This window comes from Oncorhynchus clarkii, chromosome 16, assembly GCF_045791955.1.
Source record: "Oncorhynchus clarkii lewisi isolate Uvic-CL-2024 chromosome 16, UVic_Ocla_1.0, whole genome shotgun sequence".
Lineage (NCBI taxonomy): Eukaryota > Metazoa > Chordata > Actinopteri > Salmoniformes > Salmonidae > Oncorhynchus > Oncorhynchus clarkii.
Window position 1 is genome coordinate 33400712 of NC_092162.1, and position 19589 is coordinate 33420300.

Consider the following 19589-nt stretch of genomic DNA (forward strand, 5'->3'; position numbering starts at 1 on the left):
CTCGTTGTGGTCCAATGCCCTATTAAGACACTTTATGTTGGTGTTTTCTGTATTTTGGCAGTTATAATGATAGCGATTTGACCAAATCAAATCGTATCGGTTGCGTACATAATTTAGTAGGTGTTGTGGGGGGTGCCGCGAAATGCTAATGTTCCTAGTTCCTATCAATCCTTGCGGTAAAAGTCAACCAGCACACAATAAGCCAAAATCAAAAAATTTGCCAGATGTAGTACAGCAGTAGATATTGAAATAGTATGTAAACATTATAAAAGTGACCCGTGCTCAATGACTATGCACATAGTGCAGCAGTACCTAGAGCTTACTACAAGCTCTATGCAGACACAATATTTGACTATTCATTTATTCATTAAAGTAGCCTATTTCATATTGATAAACAAATATAATATCAGCGACTGTTCAAACAATAAACCAAACAACAAGAATCCACCCAAAAAATGTATTTAAAAAAATAATAATAATGTGCACGCCGAGGAACTTCAAGCTTTTGATCCCCTCCACTGCGGACCCATCGATGTGGATCTGGGCGTGCTCTCTCTCTGCCACAACCATGTTTCATGAGTGTAACTGAATGTCTTCCAAAGTTTGAATTTGATGTATTCAATCTTAAATTCATGACCTAAGATACAGTAATAATAGCTCAATGACTAAGCAACATTTACATGTCTTCGTACCTCTGCCACAATATCAAATGGGGTATGCATGCTCATAAGAGCGCTAACAATATATACTGTAAACAGCATAGCTATTGCAACATATTCTAAGTCATTGTCATGTATAAAAACTGTGACGCCCAAGGTAGGGGGATGAATTCAAGTCAGTCAAACTGATGGTCACAAGCAAGAAACAACCAGTTATAAGAAAGAAAAGTGGGTCATATAATCTGGACAAACAACTTTATTTCTGGTAATGCATCTATACACTGTACATTCAGTCACTGTGGTATATAAGCATAGCTATTTTCAAACATAATCTCATAAAGTCCTTTACTTTACAATATAGTCCGTGTCATGAGAGAGGGAGAGGGTGTCGATGGGGGGAGGTGGAAAAGGCTAAAACAAGGGAAAGGAAGGAATAGATAAATAAGCCAAGCTTTTTTTTCATACTATATGCGTGATTAATAAACGAGAAAGCACACATTTACCTCTTACATAAAAATATTTCTAGAATTGTAAAGTTGATATAGTATTAGCAGCAGCGTAGGGCTAAAAAGATACAAGGATGGGGAAAAAAATCTACGAGGTGACGGTAGTTCCTGTGTGACTCATTTTTACCATGGGGACACTTTTTGATATTGAATATATTGTTAAAAATATATATGAACTGGTGAAAAAAGTCATTCAATATAAAGACTCTACAGTAAAAAAAAAAATATCCAAACAATGGGATAAAAACATATTTATGTAGGGTATATTCTCTAACGCACTGCAATAATGATTTTTTAAAAACATGTTCTCGGTTAAAACACAAACTCAAAAAAACAAGACAGCTATTGTGTCAGAAAAGATTTCTTTTTGAATAAGGATAAACCTTGTACATATATAATACAATATTGTAAATGAAAAATTATTTACATTTGTAAATTCTTCTTTTTTAATCTTCACACTGGCTAGTTTTGTCTATGAATATGTACTGTTATTGCTGCTTTATTGTCGTCCATTTAGGAAAATGGTTCCTGTTTAGAAAATGATAAATAATTTAACCGTTTTTTTCTTTTACTTGGGAGCGAAGCGCCAATGTCGTCATTTTCTCCCCTTTTTGTAGAAAACCATGAAAAGGAAACTACAAATATCAATTTGTTTGAGTGTAAAAACAACTATAAAATGTGCCAATTTAAGGTCTGTCAAAGTCACAAACTCAGTGTTAGTCTCTCAATAACATTGCCCTTTCTAATGTTGGTTAAGGCTTCAACATAATGCCCTCTTCACTAGTCATAGATGTCCACCTTTGGATAGGCAGACCAGATCATGTAAAACTGGTATGACATCCTTATCTACAACCAAGATTAACCTTATAATACCGCATAGCTATGGTACATACGTTTTCTGTTGATACCTATAATTGTTTTTGACATGCATATCTCTGAAAGAGCATTTCTGAATGAATTACAGATATTATTGTTTTTTTAGACTTAAAAGTAATTAAATTAAATTGTTTTTTGTTGATAATGTAGAGTAAATGTAATCACTACCGTAAACTGCAATAGCTTCATCTTGTGACTTGAGCAAGGAAGTCAAGTCAGGCCTTTCGAGAGGGATAGTGCTGAGAGGAGGGAGAATGTTCTAGATACTCCCCTCGAGAGTGCAAAAAGAAAGTATCCCCTCCATTGACAGTGTCTGCACTGTGTGACAGGCTTGACATCTGCACTGTGACGGGAATGACATCCCGTGGTGGAGTTGACTCTGAGCATGTCCCTATGGGCCAGCTACAATTACTTCATCGCCAGTGTTCCTGATCTGGAAACCATCTGCCCACTTTCAGGCACTTGAGGTTGTCCAGCATTGCGTTTGAACTTGTGTTGTGTTTTGGGGTGTACTTGTGAAGTAGTTCTTCTTCTGATCAATGTAATAAACAAAGTTTAGTTTCCTTTAAAAATGAGGGTTTTTTTTTCTTTAAAAAATACATGTTTGCTGTATATTGCATAACACAATAAAACCCTTACATGTACAGTATCAATGCCCAATAATGACTATATGTATGGTAAACCTTCTCAAATGTCATGCATATGAAAGAAAATATGAGTTTTCGTTTGGAAAAACAGACAAGCAATAAAAATATCCCACGTTAAAAACAACAACAAGAACATCAAGAACCAAAGGAAAATGGCATAAACACAACGTACATTCGGATTGCATTGTACCCACTGTGTATTTGGAGCATTATTAAATGTATTCTTTAATTAATCATGAATTTCTCCCAGGTAAACATGTGAGCAATGTGTCTTCGGACTCTAACAATCACTGCTTTTCCATGACTGGTCAAACAGCTCTGTTTAACACCTTGGAACTTCGATGAATCATTGGCGTATTAATAAATACCAAAAATGTAGGAGAGATGGGCACTCGAAGACATTCTGTGTTTTGCAATCTTACGTCCCACTACCTTTCTATTTTGAGGAGTGTCAATTGATTAAACAGCCAAAAGGGTATAATTAGTGCCAAAAAATGATTGAAATGACATTTTTCAACAGCCCAAACTGTATCAGCAAGCAAGCGTGTACACCCCTTTTCTCTCTCATTTTATTTACAATATTTTGTCTTAAACACATGAATACATTGCATTTAAATGAGTTGCATATAATTAACAAAATGCTCACTTGGATTTATATTGTTCTTGTCATGGATATGTCCTCTCCAATGGAAGATTGAAGACAATAGTGGGAGTATAATGCATTATAACAGTATTTTGTTATGACAAAGTGCGATTTATAATTGTAACGTAAAAAAAAAACATATCTATATTTACATAACATAATTTAATTAAAAATAACATTTTGTGGTTCTGGCTAAAGGTGCCACTTCCAGCCCTAAAATCATAATATTCAAATGGTTAATTTTTTTATCTTAATTTGAGCAAGTCATGTCAACTCTCGGTAATCAAATGAAAAGGAGGAAACACAGGCAAGCTAGTTTTAACCAACAGTCCCGGGGAAACTGACAGAGGTCTGGGCTTCAGATTGCACCCAGATCCAAATTGATCACAAAGTTTATCTTTATAAGTTCTTTACAAGTTCCAAAGAGATAAAATATCTAGTCCAATGCAATCCTCCTCACCTCTCCCATAGTAAACGTTATGTATTTCTGGAATAGTACAACAACAAAAAAAGATCAAACTTTTCCTCAGTGGATCGCAATGGCCTGCTCTACACACCGACGAACCATGGTGGTACTGGTGGTAGTTTGTCTTGCTTGTTGTCTGTTAATATATTTTGTAAATCTTTTTTTAAGCTCTGATAGAACAAAGAATCAAAGATTTTTTTTAAATATTTTTTTTTTATATCACTATGCACTCTTAAATAGCTTATAAAGTCATAAAATGATTTAACTTCTTCACGGGAAATGGAGTAGAAGTCCTGCTCGGGCACGTGGGCAGAGTCCAGTCCTCCTGTCTGCCATTTTGAAAGCCCTCCATTTTGTTTCTAAACAGGCCAGTCTAATATCTTGTATTATTATCATGTTTTTTTTTCATCATAGAAAAGTCTGTATCCAAAATGTTCACCAGTTTTTGTCTCAGAGAAAATACAGGCACAACCATATTTTGTGCTATATTCTTTTCATCTTCAGGTTAAATTTTCAGTTTTTGGAGGAGAGGTGCGTTTCAGTGCTTGTCCTAGTAACACATACAGAGTTTGACTTGCTTTGTTTCTTGCTCCAAGGATGCACCCAAGCACTCATACATTTTTTGTGAGGATGGATACGTGCACATATAGAGGTTCGATATATCTGCTTTTCTCTATTTTGTCTCTGTTAACTCAGTCTCTCTGGTTGGGTTGGGTGGGGTGGGCGTAGTTTTGTTTTGGGGTGCTGATGGTGGGGGATTGGAAGGGGGTTGATGGTGGAAGGGGCTAGTTGTTGGCGGGGGTATCCTTGGTTGTCTTGTCCTGCTCCTTGGGCCACAGCTGCTGCTGCAGCTCCTTAACCACTCTCTCCAGGTGCTCCCTGGCCTCCCGTTCCAGCATTAGGTCTGCCCGGAGCTGCTCGCGGTCTGCCTCGGCATGCTGGAGCTTCATTTGCAAGTCCTCGATCTGGAACAACAAAAAAACACCATGAAGGGTTGAGCTTAGGAACCAGACAATACACCTGCTTAGTGTGTCTACTTTCAGCATTTTATATATTTTTTTTGTTTACTACCTAATATCATCTCTTTAACTCTTAAAACTTAAATCACACACACACACACAGCCAGTGTGACAGCAAGACGTCATAGCCACATCCTTCCCCCCGCCACTGCAAACCTCTAAGCCTCTCCACTTTCCGACCCAGACACACAACAGTGAACTAGCGACACAGACCAAACTTAGCTGTCTCTCCAAATACCACAAACACTATAAACATTCACTCAAGTAAAGGCTTTTAAGACAGGGCTAGAAAGCAAATTGCTCTTTTTAGAGAAACTAGGACTCAAGGCCAGTGTACTTCTCTTTTGTTTTGTCTAATCTGCATTTCCCATGATGCTTAAAAGGAACTACACGTCTCTTCCTGTTTCCTCTTTAGGCTAGCACTTATCTTGTGTCTGTGCTCTTTGGGTTACACCCATATGTTTTCGACCACGCAGAAGGAACGTTTTTTTTTTACTTTGAGCGCTTAACCTTGGTGTTAGACAGAAATGCTGTAATTACTTTCAGGGATAGCCTCAGTTTCAGAGTGTTTATGTAATCGGACTACAGACACTTTGACTATGGCCTCTTCTCTGTCTGGGTTTGAGTAGCCTATGGTGTGTGTGTGTCCTCACCTGTGCCGAGTACTTGGCGCGCAGGCGGCCCGCCTCGCAACCCTTGTCACACACTCGGAGCTGCCGGGCCTGCTCCAGCTCCCTCTTCAGACGCATGCGTGACTCATTAGCCTCCTTCATCTTCTTCTCGCTCTCGGCACGCAGGCGCTCAATCTCCTTCCTCAGGTTCCGCTTGGCCTCCGTGGCCTCCCTGAGCTTCTCTTTCTTAGCCACCCGCAGGAACTCCAACTCCTATGGGAACAAAGTTGACGTAAACATTAGGATGAGCTAACTAGCAGTAGCATTACTGAGTTAGCATTAGCGTGTACAGGTTAGCAAAAGCAAATTAGCATTAGCCTACAGAGGAAGAGTTGGCATTAAATGTAGTCAAGGACGCTAAACCAGACAACAAGCTAACTGTTGACATTGCGCCTGAGGAACCCCTGTTGAACTTTGAATCCTCTGAATCTCATAGTGAACGCGTGGTAAAAAGATAAAGAGATAGCGTTAAATTATTTGATAAAAGTTATGAAAGTTCATCCAAACTAACAATGCAAGTTTAATGTAACATTAAGTCTGTTGAAAACGTTCTACTGCACAATGTACTGTGATATAATACACACAGTTGAAGTCGGAAGTTTACATACACTTAGGTTGGTGTCATTAAAACATGTTTTTCAACCATTCCACAAATAGTTTTGGCATGTCGGTTAGGATATCAACTTTTTCCAACAATTGTTTACAGACAGATTATTTCACTTATAATTCACTGTATCACAATTCCAGAAGTTTACATACACTAAGTTTACTGTGCCTTTAAACTGCTTGGACAATTCCAGAAAATTATGTCATGGCTTTAGAAGCTTCTGATAGGCTAATTGACGTCGTTTGAATCAATTGGAGGTTTACCTGTGGATGTATTTCAAGGACTAGCTTCAAACTCTGTGCCTCTTTGCTTGACAAAAAAATACACTGTAGACCTCCACAAGTCTGGTTCATAATTGGGATCAATTTCCAAATGCCTGAAGGTACCACGTTCATCTGTACAAACAAGAGCACGCAAGTATAAACACCATAGGACCACGCAGCCGTCATACCGCTCAGGAAGGAGACACGTTCTGTCTCCTAGAGATGAACGTACTTTGGTGCGAAAAGTGCAAATCAATCCCAGAACAACAGCAAAGGACCTTGTGAAGATGCTGGAGGAAACGGGTACAAAAGTATATATATCCACAGTAAAATGAGTCATATAATCGACGTAACTTGAAAGGCAGCTCAGCAAGGAAGAAGCCACTGCTCCAAAACTGCCATAAAAAAGCCAGACTACGGTTTGCAACTGCACATGGGGACAAAGATTGTATTTCTGGAGAAATATCCTTTGGTCTGATGAAACAAAAATAGAACTGTTTGGCCATAATGACCTTCGTCGTGTTTGGAGGAAAAAGGGGGCTGCTTGCAAGCTGAAGAAAACCATCCCAACCGTGAAGCACGGGGGTGGCAGCATTATGTTGTGGGGGTGCTTTGCTGTAGGAGGGACGGGTGCACTTAACGTCATGAGGAAAGAAAATTATGTGCATATATTGAAGCAAGATCTCAAGACATCAGTCAGGAAGTTAAAGCTTGGTCGCAAATGGGTCTTCCAAATGGACAATGACCCCAAGCATACTTCCAAAGTTGTGGCAAAATGGCTTAATAAAACGTTTATTAGGTTTAAAAGGTATTAGGTGAACAATAGGTAGGTAAAGAAATAAAACAACAGAAATACAGGCTATATACAGTAGCGAGGCTACATACAGACACCGGTTAGTCAGGCTGATTTAGGTAGTATGTACATGTAGATATGGGTAAAAACTTCTTCGGGCTGCAATCCCGTTACCGGGATCGATATGACAACAGCCAGTGAAAGTGCAGTGCGCCAAATTCAAACAACAAAAATGTCATAATTAAAATTCCTCAAACATACATGTATCTTATACCATTTTAACGGTAATCTCGTTGTTAATCCCACCAAAGTGTCCGAGTTCAAATAGGCTTTACAGCAAAAGCACCACAAACAATTATGTTAGGTCACCACCAAGTCACAGAAAAATTCTGCCATTTTTCCAGCCAAAGAGAGGAGTCACACAAAGCACAAATGGAGATAAAATTAATCACTAACCTTTGATAATCTTCATCAGATGACACTCATATGACTTCAAGTTACACAATACATATATGTTTTGTTCGATAAAGTGCATATTTATATTTAAAAAATGTCAGTATACATTGGCGCTTTACGTTCACTAGTTCCAAAAACATCCGGTGATGAGAGCCACATCATTTTACAAAAATACCCATTATAAATGTTGATGAAAATTCAATAGTTAGACATGGAAATATAGATACACTTCTCCTTAATGCAACCACTGTGTCATATTTCAAAAAATCTTTACGAAAAAAGCAAACTATGCAATAATCTGAGTACAGCTTTCAGACAACAAAGCAGCCAAAAAGATATCTGCCATATTGGGTAGTCAACAGAAATCAGAAATAGCATTATAAATATTCCCTTACCTTTGATGATCTTCATCAGAATGCACTCTGAGGAATCCCAGTTCCACATTAAATGTTTGATTTAGTTCGATAATGTTAATAATCTATGTCCAAAGAGCTACTTTTGTTAGCACGTTTGGTAAACAAATCCAAAGTCATGAAGCGCGTTCCCTAGTTTTAGACGAAATGTCAAAAGCTTCCGTTCCTGTCCGTATAAACATGTCAAATGATGTATGGAATCAATCTTTAGAATGTTTTTAACATAAATCTTCAATAATGTCCCAACCGGAGAATTCCATTGTCTTCAGAAGTGCGATGGAACAGAGCTCCCTCTCATGTGAACGCGCATGGTCAGAGCATGGTCAGCTCATGGCCGACCTGACTCATTCCTCTCTCATTCGGTCCCACTTCACAGTAGAATCATCAAACAAGTTTCTAAAGACGGTTGACATCTAGTGGAAGCCTTAGGAAGTGCAACATAACCAATATCCCACTGTGTATTCAATAGGGTCTGGGTTGAAAATCAACCAACCTCAGATTTCCCACTTCCTGTTTGGATTTCTTCTCAGGTTTTTGCCTGCCATATGAGTTCTGTTATACTCACAGACATCATTCAAACAGTTTTAGAAACGTCAGAGTGTTTTCTAATACTAATACTACTAATAATATGCATATATTAGCAACTGGGACTGAGGAGCAGGCCGTTTACTCTGGTACTATGGTGTTGAACGCTGAGCTGTAGTCAATGAATAGCATTCTCACATAAGTGTTCCTTTTGTCCAGGTGGGAAAGGGCAGTGTGGAGTGCAATAGAGATTGCATCATCTGTGGATCTGTTTGGGCGGTATGCAAATTGGAGTGGGTCTATTGTTTCGGGGATTATGGGGTTGATATGCGCCATTACCAACCTTTCAAAGCACTTCATGGCTACGGACGTGAGTGCTACAGGTCTGTAGTCATTTAGGCAGGTTACCTTAGTGTTCTAGGGCACAGTGACTATGGTGGTCTGCTTGAAACATGTTGGTATTACAGACTCAATCAGGGACATGTTGAAAATGTCAGTGAAGACACCTGCCAGTTGGTCAGCACATGCCCGGAGCACACGTCCTGGTAATCCGTCTGGCCCCGCAGGCTTGTGTATGTTTACCTGTTTAAAGGTCTTACTCCTTTACTACGGAGAGCGTGATCACACAGTCATCCTGAACAGCTGATGCTCTCATGCATGCCTCAGTGTTGCTTGCCTCAAAGCGAGCATAGCTTGTAGCTCGTCTGGTAGGCTCATGTCACTGGGCAGCTCGCGGCTGGGCTTCCCTTTGTAGTCTGTAATAGTTTGCAAGTCCTGCCACATAAGACGAGCATCGGAGCCGGTGTAGTGTGATTCAATCTTAACCCTGAATTTTTTTCCCCCAGGTTGCACATTTAACATGTTAATGGAAATTTGGTAGAACTGATTTAAGTTTCCCTGCATTAAAGTCTCCGGCCACTAGGAACGCCGCCTCTGGGTGAGTGGTTTCCTGTTTGCTTATTTCCTTATACAGCTGACTTAGTGCCAGCATCTGTCTGTGGTGGTAAGTAAACATCCACGAAAAGTATAGCTGAAAACTGTGGCCTGCAATTTATCACAATATACTCCACTTCAGGCGAGCAAAATCTAGAGACTTCCTTAGATTTTGTGCACCAGCTGTTGTTTACAAATGTGCACAGACCCCCCCCCCCCCCCCCCCCCCCCCCCCCCCTTATTTCCGGAGTGTGCTGTTCGTTTGTGGGAAGAACTGAAAAAACGTGTGCGAGCAAGGAGGCCTACAAACCTGACTCAGTTACACCAGCTCTGTCAGGAGGAATGGGCCCAAATTCACCCAACTTATTGTGGGAAGCTTGTGGAAGGCTACGGTTGACCCAAGTTAAACAATTTAAAGGCAATGCTACCAAATACTAATTGAGTGAATGTAAAGTTCTGATGTAGGAAACAAAATCTGAAATAAATCATTCTCTCTACTATTATTCTGACATTTCACATTCTTAAAATAAAGTGGTGATCCTAACTGACCTAAAACAGGGAATTTTTACTTGGATTAAACGTCAGGAATTGTGAAAAAAAATTGAGTTTAAATGTATTTGGCTAAGGTGTATGTAAACTTCCGACTTCAACTGTAGTTGAACAAGTCAAGTGGTTTCAGTCAAGGGATGCAAAGTTAAGAACGTGTAGGCTAGCTACTGATACATTCATAGGCAGGTCACCAAATAGAGCTTTCCTCCATTTACTGTACATGTACCTAGAATTCCTATTTCAATACGCCACAGCCCACAGAGTTTACTATAGGGATGGGTGAGGTCCTCTGAGTGAAGGGTTAAGGAGATGAGGGGGAGAACAGATGTGAGGTTTCCTTCCTCTTTGAAACTGAGAGACTAAGAGATTTATCTCTCTCTGTGTGTATATGTGTGTGTGTATATAGAAACACCCTTCTCATGGGAACCTAACTGCCAGGACAAGCATGTCTGTCGTCAAGCTTTGTTAGCTATTTCGTAAAAGTATGATTAAAAGGACAGAAAAAAAATCCCCCGTTCTACTTGCTCAATTTACAAAATGTCCTATTTGGTCACTTAAGTGGAACTTTTGAATAATGTTCTATGTCGGAGGATGCACGTTGTGTACCTTCACACACACACAGTTGTCGTTCTTTCCAATACCAAAATAAAAATGGAAGTCTGCTCCGACTGGTTTTGCAGCAACATCCGTTTAAAATGTTTTTTGCCAAGTCATGGTGTAAGCCGCCAGTCATCTGAGTTCTTAACATTTTGCCCTCCGTCTGGCACTTAGAGTTTGAGGAAACTAAGACAAACTGGCATAAGAATAGGGCTAAAACCTAGACATTAGCCCTGGGAGTTGTCAGATCTTAGCCAAGGTTCCCCATCACACAGGGATAGTTCATAAACCGGTCTCTGCAATTCTATATATTTTATATTTTATAAATATTTTTGGATATTTGATTAAATATACACTGAGTGTATACAAAACATCAGGAACACCTGCTCTTTCCATGACATAGACTGGCCAGGTGAATCCAGGTGAAAGCTATGATCTCACTTGTCAAATCCACTTCAAACAGTGTAGATGAAGGGGAGGAGACAGGTTAAAGGAGGAATTTTAAGTAATTTAACAATTCAGTCATGGATTGTGTATGTGTGACATTCAGAGGGTGAATGGGCAAGGCAAAAGATTTAAGTGCCTTTGAACGGGGTATGGTAGTAGGTGACAGGTGCACAGGTTTGAGTGTCTCAAGAACTGCAATGCTGCTGGGTTTTCCACGCTCAACAGCTTCCCGTGTGTATCAACAATGGTCCACCAACCAAAGGACATCCAGCCAACAACTGTGGGAAGCATTGGAGTCAACACGGGTCAGCATCCCTGTGGAATGCTTTCCACACCTTGTAGACCATGCCCCAACGAATTGATTCAATATTAGGAAGGCTTTCCTAATGTTTAGTATACTCATGGTACATGAATTGGGATATAGGATAGTTGATTGATGGGTCTCTGTACCTGTTGGAGGCTGCGTTTGGCCTGCAGAGCTGAGCCAAGCTTTTCCTCCTGCTTCACCCTCATCTTGACGATCTCATGCAGGAACTTCTCCTTAGACTCCTTGGAGTCCAGCCCGCTGTCCAGCGCCTGCCTCAGGGTCTCCAGCTCCGACTCAAGACCCCCGGCCCCGGGTACATCGGGGGCCACCACCACTGCCACTGCTGCTACCCCAGTGAGAGGGCCACCCTCTGGGGTCAATACAGCTGACGTCAATGTACACACTGGGCCCTGTGCGCCAGGCGAGCACAGGTCCTTAGCCGAGCTGGAGGAGGTGAAGGATGGGGAAGAGAGGGAGGAAAGGGACGAAGTGACTGGGGAAGGAGAGGATAGAGAGAGAGTAATGTTAAGTTTTGAGTCAGAGAAAGAGGTTTTTGGCTGTTGACAAACTTAATCTTAAACATGACATGTTTCTGGGATACTCACATTCCTCTCGGCTCTCCACCTCAATCTCAACTTCTGAATCCTCCTGTGGGGGCTTGCTGGCTGCTGCTGATGGGGGGCAGAGGGGCTCAGGGCCTGGGTGCGGGTGCGGGAGCTCCACGGTGGCCATCCTCTTCCGGGGCCTGGAGATGGCCCCTTCTCCTTGGGCCTCCCTGGCGCTGGGGTGGAAGGTGCTGGGCACGGACGGGGACAGTGGCCCCGCCTTTGCCGGGGGGAGGGGTGTGAGGGCAACGTTTGGGGCCACGGCACTCTCCATCGTCTTGAAGTTGTAGAAGCTAAGAGGGAGAGAAAGAAAGAGAGAGGAGGATGTCAGAGGTGGTTGGTTTTTAGGTGTTTTTGGTTGGACTACAGGGAAAGAATTTAGAATGTTGCGGATGCTTTGACAATGAGCTAACAATGAGCATGCGTGATACTTTATGTCACAATCCAAAATGGGTTCAACAGCCACACGTAATAGTCTGTTAGATATTCACTCCTACTAAGTGAAAAATTGTGAATGTAATGTGTGAATGTAATGTGTGTATTATGTGCTTATGTGTGTGTGGTGATTCACTCCGAGTGGGTGCACACGGTTGAGTGTGTGTGAGTGGTGCCGTGTGGGAGGCGGCGGTACAGTCAGCACTACCCCCTGACCTCAGCCCACCCAGACAAGCCGGTGGGCCCTCCTGATCGTGAGGCATTCTGGGAGGGAGCACCTCCGTGACATAGGAATGAGCACAAAATTCCCATCCAAAATGGCTGCCGTGGTTGTGCTCTCAAAGCAACCAAACTGTTGCTGCTTTTAAACAGTGGGGGTTTTTCATTGTTTTAGAGCAGGGGTGTTGAACTAATTTTGTCCCAGGGGGAGCATTCGGTCTTCACCCAAGTCCGGAGGGACGCTCTGAAAATTGGTTATATTTCCTTGCCGTTGAAACTTGGAAAAAAATAGTCTCTCTATCCATGTGTTTTTTTTTTTTTTTGCTCCCTGACTGTCAATAAATAAACTGTATGAATGTAGGTTCATTGACTGTGCACAGTGATTATTAGCGAGCTGGACAGTCAAGAAACTGTGTGAATATTGGTCCATAATCATTTCTGCACAGTTTCGATTTGGTTGTAGTGATTTTAAAGTATATTGAGTCATTTTAAAGTATTTTAACTCTAACCACCCACGGGCTGGATTGAACACCCTCGCGATGTTTGATAACCCTGTTTTAGAGGCTTGGATGATTGACGTGTGTTTAAAGCATGGACTTGGTGTACTATGTCGACATGTGTGTTTCTTCAGGGTAGTGTGCTGTTGTTTGTTGTTGTGCGTATGTTGAGCTCACCTGTCTCTCAGTGCAGCCAGAGGGCGGTTGGGCGTCTCTTTGTCCCCAGCCGAGAGATTAGGGGACCAGGGCCTGAAAGCCGAGGGTCTCTGTCTGGGCTGGATGCAGTTGAGCCCCGTATTGTCTGAAGCCGAGAGGGATCTTAACCAATCGGGTTGCTTCTCTTTCTCAGCGGACAGGGGCAGTGATGGGAAGTCTTCATGTTTAGACTTCTTGGCTGGGATGGGATCTGATGCCTAGGGAGAGAAAAGAAGGGAGAGAAGAGAAAATGGCTTGTAAGACAAATTGTATGGCAATTTTAGAAGTACAAGGTCAAATCTATGTTCTATTCAGAGACCGGACGTTTCCTTTGTCCAGCGGATGGCAATTTGAGCCGCACTGCCTGCTTGGCATCCTCAATGGCCTACCAGTCTCTAATGCCAGTGAACTGAAAATGCATCCAGAGGTGTAAGATGGCTCTCGCCTGTTTGTGTGTGTGTGTGTGCGTGCGTGAGCCCAAATCAACGATTAACTCCTCGAAACAGGTGTCACAGAAAAGGCGTCTGACAACTCGGATTATAAGTGTGTGTAAATTTAGGAGTGGTGTTGACTGTGTGCATGCATGTATTTGCTATAGTTGGGAGTGCTTGAGGGTTATTATAGTGTTAGACAACACAAGACGGAAGCCTCAACTCTCACACTGGAGCTTGCAAGCCCTTCTTAACCAGATGGTATATTGACATACTGTATGACCCACTTATAAGTCATACAGAGACTGTTTGACTGAGGTTGAGCTTGTTTTGGTCAAACAACTATCAACAGTCACAGCTTTTGAGCAGTTTTGCAATAATGTTGACACTAAGATAGGCTACATTGCTTCAAACACTTACAGCACACACACACGCGCTCACACTCACACACAGTCTGCACACGCCAGTACTCCAGACAATTGTACTACAGTGTATTTCAGCAGAGGTGAGACGTCTCTCTCTATCCCTTTCTCTCTCTCTCTTTCTCTCTCTCTCTTTCTGTCTCTGAGCTGAGGGAGTCTTTAAAAAGCAGACAAGGGCAGGTCTGTGTTCCGGACTGCCATGACCTCAGCCTCTCCAAGCTGTGGCTGTCACTAGTCTCCCCCGCCCCCCCACCCCCTTCCCCCGCAGCCCTCCTCACTGCAAGTCTCTGTCTCTCCTCTTCTTCCTTTTCTCATTCTCTCGAGCCAACCAATAAACGTAATGCTGTGTATCCTTTACTACTATCTTGCTTGAAAATGAGATACACATGTTTTTGGCAAATGCTAATAGTTGTACCGAGAGTGAATGACAACAGAGCATCTGGAAATGATATAGAAATGTATAATAGCTATATAATTCCACTCCCTCATCATTAGCATCATAACACAAACCAAACCTTATGTCACAATTGCTGATTGTAATATATTGTTGTACACAAGAACAACATTAGAGAGCCCAAATCTAGCATTCGTTATATCACACATGTGATGTTTGGCCACAGACAGACAATAGCCTATCGTTACAAAATCGACTCAAATGATTGAGAACGTGGAAATAGGAACTATAGGACTAATAGGACATAGGAAGAAAAGACACTTTGGAATATTGGGACGTGGCCAATGTCTCTGAGAGGAGCAGATGTCTTGCTTCCGTCTACCTGACCACCTAACCAGGGCTCTGTGTGTGCGTGTGTGTGCGCGCGTGTGTGTGTGTGTGTGTGTGTGTGTGTGTGTGTGTGTGTGTGTGTGTGTGTGTGTGTGTGTGTGTGTGTGTGTGTACGTATGTACGTACGTACTCTGGACGCGTGCCAAGGTCTTCCAGACCAAACAGGAAATGCTGGGAGCAGTGCTTTGTGGAAGGAAGTGAAATCTGAAGGACGGGCCGAGGTGAATCGTAACATTGCTGTCTCCCAACGTATTGTCTCACACACACCCCAACACTAACTGTGTGTGTGTGTGTGTGTCTGTACGTGTGGTGTGTCCTACACAAGGTGGGACACATCTACTTTTATTAGAAAGCCAACAGCCCTATGCTGATAAGCCACTGCGTTGCAACAGGATTGCCAATACCACCGATTATTAAAATAACTTCAGAGAGAGAGAATCTCCTGGCTTGGGCTGCAAATGTGGGGCAAGAGTACATGCTTGTATAGCAAGAGTGCGGTGGAAGAAAGGGAGGGGCAAGGCTTGTTTTATGATCCTGTCTGGATTACACAGCATAGACAGGATGTCACACTCGAATATAAGGCCTTTGATTAGCCAAGTTGTGTGAGAGACATGCCCAGACGAGTTTCGTCTCACTGAAAATGCCCGCTTTTGAAATCTCACACCTCGGTGGAGTCATAGTATCTGCACCCCCACCGCCTAGGAATAACCCGGGGTTGAGAGCGTGACAAAGCCTTTTCTCATGAGGGCTGGCAGGGTGGATGGAGGTAAGGAGGGAGAAAATAGAGAGAGAGAAGATAGAGAGAGTAGCGGGTAATGCTCAGCTGCCAGGAAGCTCTCCGGATGAGTGTGTGGCATGCATGTCTGCCAGCGTGTGTGTCTGCTCATGTGGGTGGGGCACGTCACACTCTGTCAGTCACGCTAAGTTTAAGTCTATGTGCCCTGTATGAAACTCTTCAAGTTCTTCTGTCTGCTAGCTATCACCGTGTGGTACACCAATGTAGCATCCAGCTCAGCACAGTCAAACACTCATGCTATGGCTAACACTAGAGCAGACGAGGAAGCAAAGGTCACCTCTGGCCACACAGGCAGGGGGCTCTTACTCAGACAACTCCATGTCTGAGCCATCAATGTTACACATCCAATGAGGGTTTTGGATGTTACAGAGCCAATCAAATTCCTAGTAAGTTAGAGAATTGCTTGATTCTGGGGGGGGGGGGGGGGGGAATGTGACTTGGCAATTTTGGTGGGAGGATAATTGCCGGATCTAAAAAGGCTTGAAAAAAATCCTCCTTGCTGAAAAAGCCCAGGCTTTGTGGTACAATGGATAGACGGTCTGTTTTCTCAAGAGGTAGAACTGACACTCCCATGACACAATCTGTCATTTTCATTGCTCTCTCCCTCGGTCTCTGTCTCTCACTGTCCCTGCCTCCCTCTGTCTGTTTGTCTGTCTCAATTCAATACTGCATTTCTTGTGACACAGATTACAGGATGTCCTCTCCAAACAAGCAGAATTCCATTCAACAAAAGCAAGCAAGCAAATCCAAGCTAGAATGAAGAAAAAAAGTCCCGACAACACAGGGAGGTAAACAAACAAACTGTCGGGGGTAAACAGTCAACCGGATCTCAACCCAATTTAAAATTTCCATCTCAAGATCAAAATGAAACCAAATTGCTGCAACTCTCGGACAATGCGGTTCAATGTCATACTCTGGTCTTATTCTGGTCCGGTTTCAACTATACTACATCTTGGTTGTCTAGGCAAACCCTGACCGTGACATTGACTGCGTGAATGAGGTCACTTCCTGTTTGGCCTGCCGACCTCACTTCCACGTTGAGTTTGCGGCCTGAGTGTGAAACCTTGTCAACAGTGTCAGTGACGTGGTTGTGTCAGAAAGAAGAATGGCCCGTGGCGCTAGATTATGTATATGTGGCACCAAACATGTTGTGTTAGCTAGTGCAAAGCTAACATCCTGTCAGACTAAGGGGAAATTAAAGTCTCTAACTATCGAGTCCCACCCTGCCTGTGACCTGTCTTTGACCTCCTCGCTGGAGGGGCCACACTGTGACTGCAGGAAGGGAGGGCCTTCCTGGAAATTAGCCTAGCACCTTGTCTAGTGTTCGCTGCTAGCTCGCAGAAGGACATGAAGCGAGAGATGTCTCACTGCGCCTTAACCGCAGAAACCTAAAGTCTACATCTGCTGGCAAACAAACAGGCGTCAGACAACACGTTTCCGTGAAAATGTGATTAAAACACACACACACCTGTGTCTCTGTACTCGGTGAGGTAAATAACTATAAACAGGTTTTTGAGTTACAGCAACACAAGCTCAACACTGCAGACTAGGCTCAATTTCATCTTAAGTGTCTACTCTATACTATAATTATTTAAATATCTAAGTACGGTGCAACTGGATATGTGCATTTTGGAGATTCTACTTTTCTTCGCTTTGCTGACTAAACTTGAAAGTACCTCATTTAGTATTCACTTTGATATACCGAGGAACACTTTCTCTGTGCTCAGCAGTTAAGTGAGTATGTTTAGTCCTTCTAGTTGGGCTGCTGTATAGAGAGGGTGTATTCAGTTGTTGATTGAATATCCCTGTTCTAAGGCAGTCATGTTCAAAATATACAGCCAGGGATTTACTGACACGTTTCTGTGTGCGCACGTGCATGTGTGCGCGCGCGCGTGTGTGTGTACTAGTAGCAGCAAGGGGTGAGACGAGAGGCATATGTTCAGGTAGCTGACTTCTGTAGTGAGAGAGAGGGGTCAGCATCTGTACTACCTTTACATACACACAAACACCCTCATCTAGCAACCCCATCTCTTTTCATGTCTCCCTAATACGAGAACAAAAACAGCCCAATTCCACAACTTAACCTTAACCTGCAACTTCAACCTCCAACGGTCCTAGCCATCCCTTATCAAATCAAATCTGATTGGTCACATACACATATTTAGCAGATGTTATTGCCGGTGTAGAGAAATGCTTGTGTTCCTAGCTCCAACAGTGCAGTAAATTCTAACAATACACAACAATACACACATTTTAAAGTAAAATAATGGAATATATAAATATCATGTAAGTCCAACGTTAAGACTTTGCTCCTGACAGCATTCTCTCAGACTCCACGTCCTTATGGAAGGACAATGTTGATAACTTTCAGAAAATACAGACTACAGAACATAGTTGTCTTTTTTTTATATGGCTGATGCACTTTGGGCTTTCCCAGAACAGAATGCGGTCTGGTGTTGTTCCTCCTCAAGTGAGGTTTCCACTTCCAGGAAGAGTCCATGGGGACAGACATAACAGGCCCTTCTACGTGGTTGTGCTCGGCTACATTAGGCTAGGCTAGAGGCCCAGGCTAGGGCCACCACAAAAAGGGGAGAACAGGCTAGCCAGCCGCAGCTAAATTAGGCTCAGGTCCCAAGGGGACAGGAGTCTCACACACCCTAGCCACATCAGAGAGAGAGAGAAGGGGAGGAGGAGAGAGAAGGTGTCTGGGCAGATGGAAAGAGAGGGAGGGAGCGAAAGGGGAGAAGGGAAAGACTGAAGTAAAAGAAAAAGAGGCAAGATAAGGGATCATATTTAAGCAGACTACAGAAACTCTCCCTGAAATACAAATGTGTGAGAGAGAAGCAAGAGAGAGAGAGAGGGAGAATGCGAGATAGAGGGAGAGAGAGCAGTTAATGACTTTCCTTGTTCCACAGGCCTCCCATCCTGCCTGAAAGTAACTTTCCAGTGAAAATCTCAAAAAATAATGTATATTTTTGTTGTGCTCCGATTACACGCAAGCGCTTAGTTCAGCAGTTTAAACATGATGACTTCAGCCTTATGTGAAAAACCTTACTAGCTAGCTAACGAGCTTTCCTCTTTTGTTAGTTAGCGACCTAGCCAACGTTAGCTCTCATTTGACTGGTATAACGTTACGTTAGCTAGCTAACTACCTAGCTAATTAAAACAAAACCACATTCATTGGCTAGCTACCTTTATTTGCCTCTTCGTTAGCAAGCTAGCTTTCAGTTGACTGGTGTTAGCTAGATACAGCGGCTGGCTAACTGCTGGGCTTTGTAGAAGCAAGCTAACGTTAGCTAACTAAAATATCTGTTTGCATTTATTGATTAACCTCAGCTTGAATACCACCATATAGCTAGCTATATAGAGTAGCCTAGGTTTGTTAGCATACACTTCAAATGACTGGCAGCAATACTCTTGAGTTTTGGCTACAAAATATGTTAGCATTGTCAGAATTTGTACAAAAAAGTGTCACAATGTTTCTTAACGGATTATTAAATTATCAATTTAATAAAAACTGTTGCACCCTACAAACTTAAACAATTCGTTTTTAAGTCCAATGATAACTTTATGGATGCTATATTCTCGTTTTAATTCGACATCTAGAATTTGAGCTAGGTACTATAAGAAATACTCTTAAAACTCAACTGCTAACCACCCTGTTATAAAATCTGGTACGTGGATTTTTGGTAATGGACAGACGGATCGTGACGAAAGGCGGGAAGTGTGTTGTGTACCTCCAATCAAGTTGATTTGCGAATTTTCATCGAGATTGGTGTCATATTGGCTTATTTATAATGATAGGGAGATTTTAATTTAGCACTGAGC

At 42.4% G+C, this 19589-nt stretch overlaps 1 protein-coding gene across 1 annotated transcript in view; it reads right to left on the bottom strand.

Annotated features, from left to right (window-relative positions):
• Positions 1–899: 899 nt before the first annotated feature.
• LOC139368330 (ski oncogene-like) overlaps positions 900–19589 on the bottom strand; it is an 80707-nt gene continuing 62017 nt past the window's right edge. The window contains exons 2-6 of the mRNA XM_071107088.1: positions 13311–13546; positions 11983–12275; positions 11521–11870; positions 5470–5700; positions 900–4762 (exon numbers count right to left, since the gene is read on the bottom strand). Of these exons, the coding sequence (XP_070963189.1) occupies positions 4583–4762; positions 5470–5700; positions 11521–11870; positions 11983–12275; positions 13311–13546 (1290 nt within the window). The 3' untranslated portion in view covers positions 900–4582. The remainder of the gene's footprint in view (positions 4763–5469; positions 5701–11520; positions 11871–11982; positions 12276–13310; positions 13547–19589) is intronic.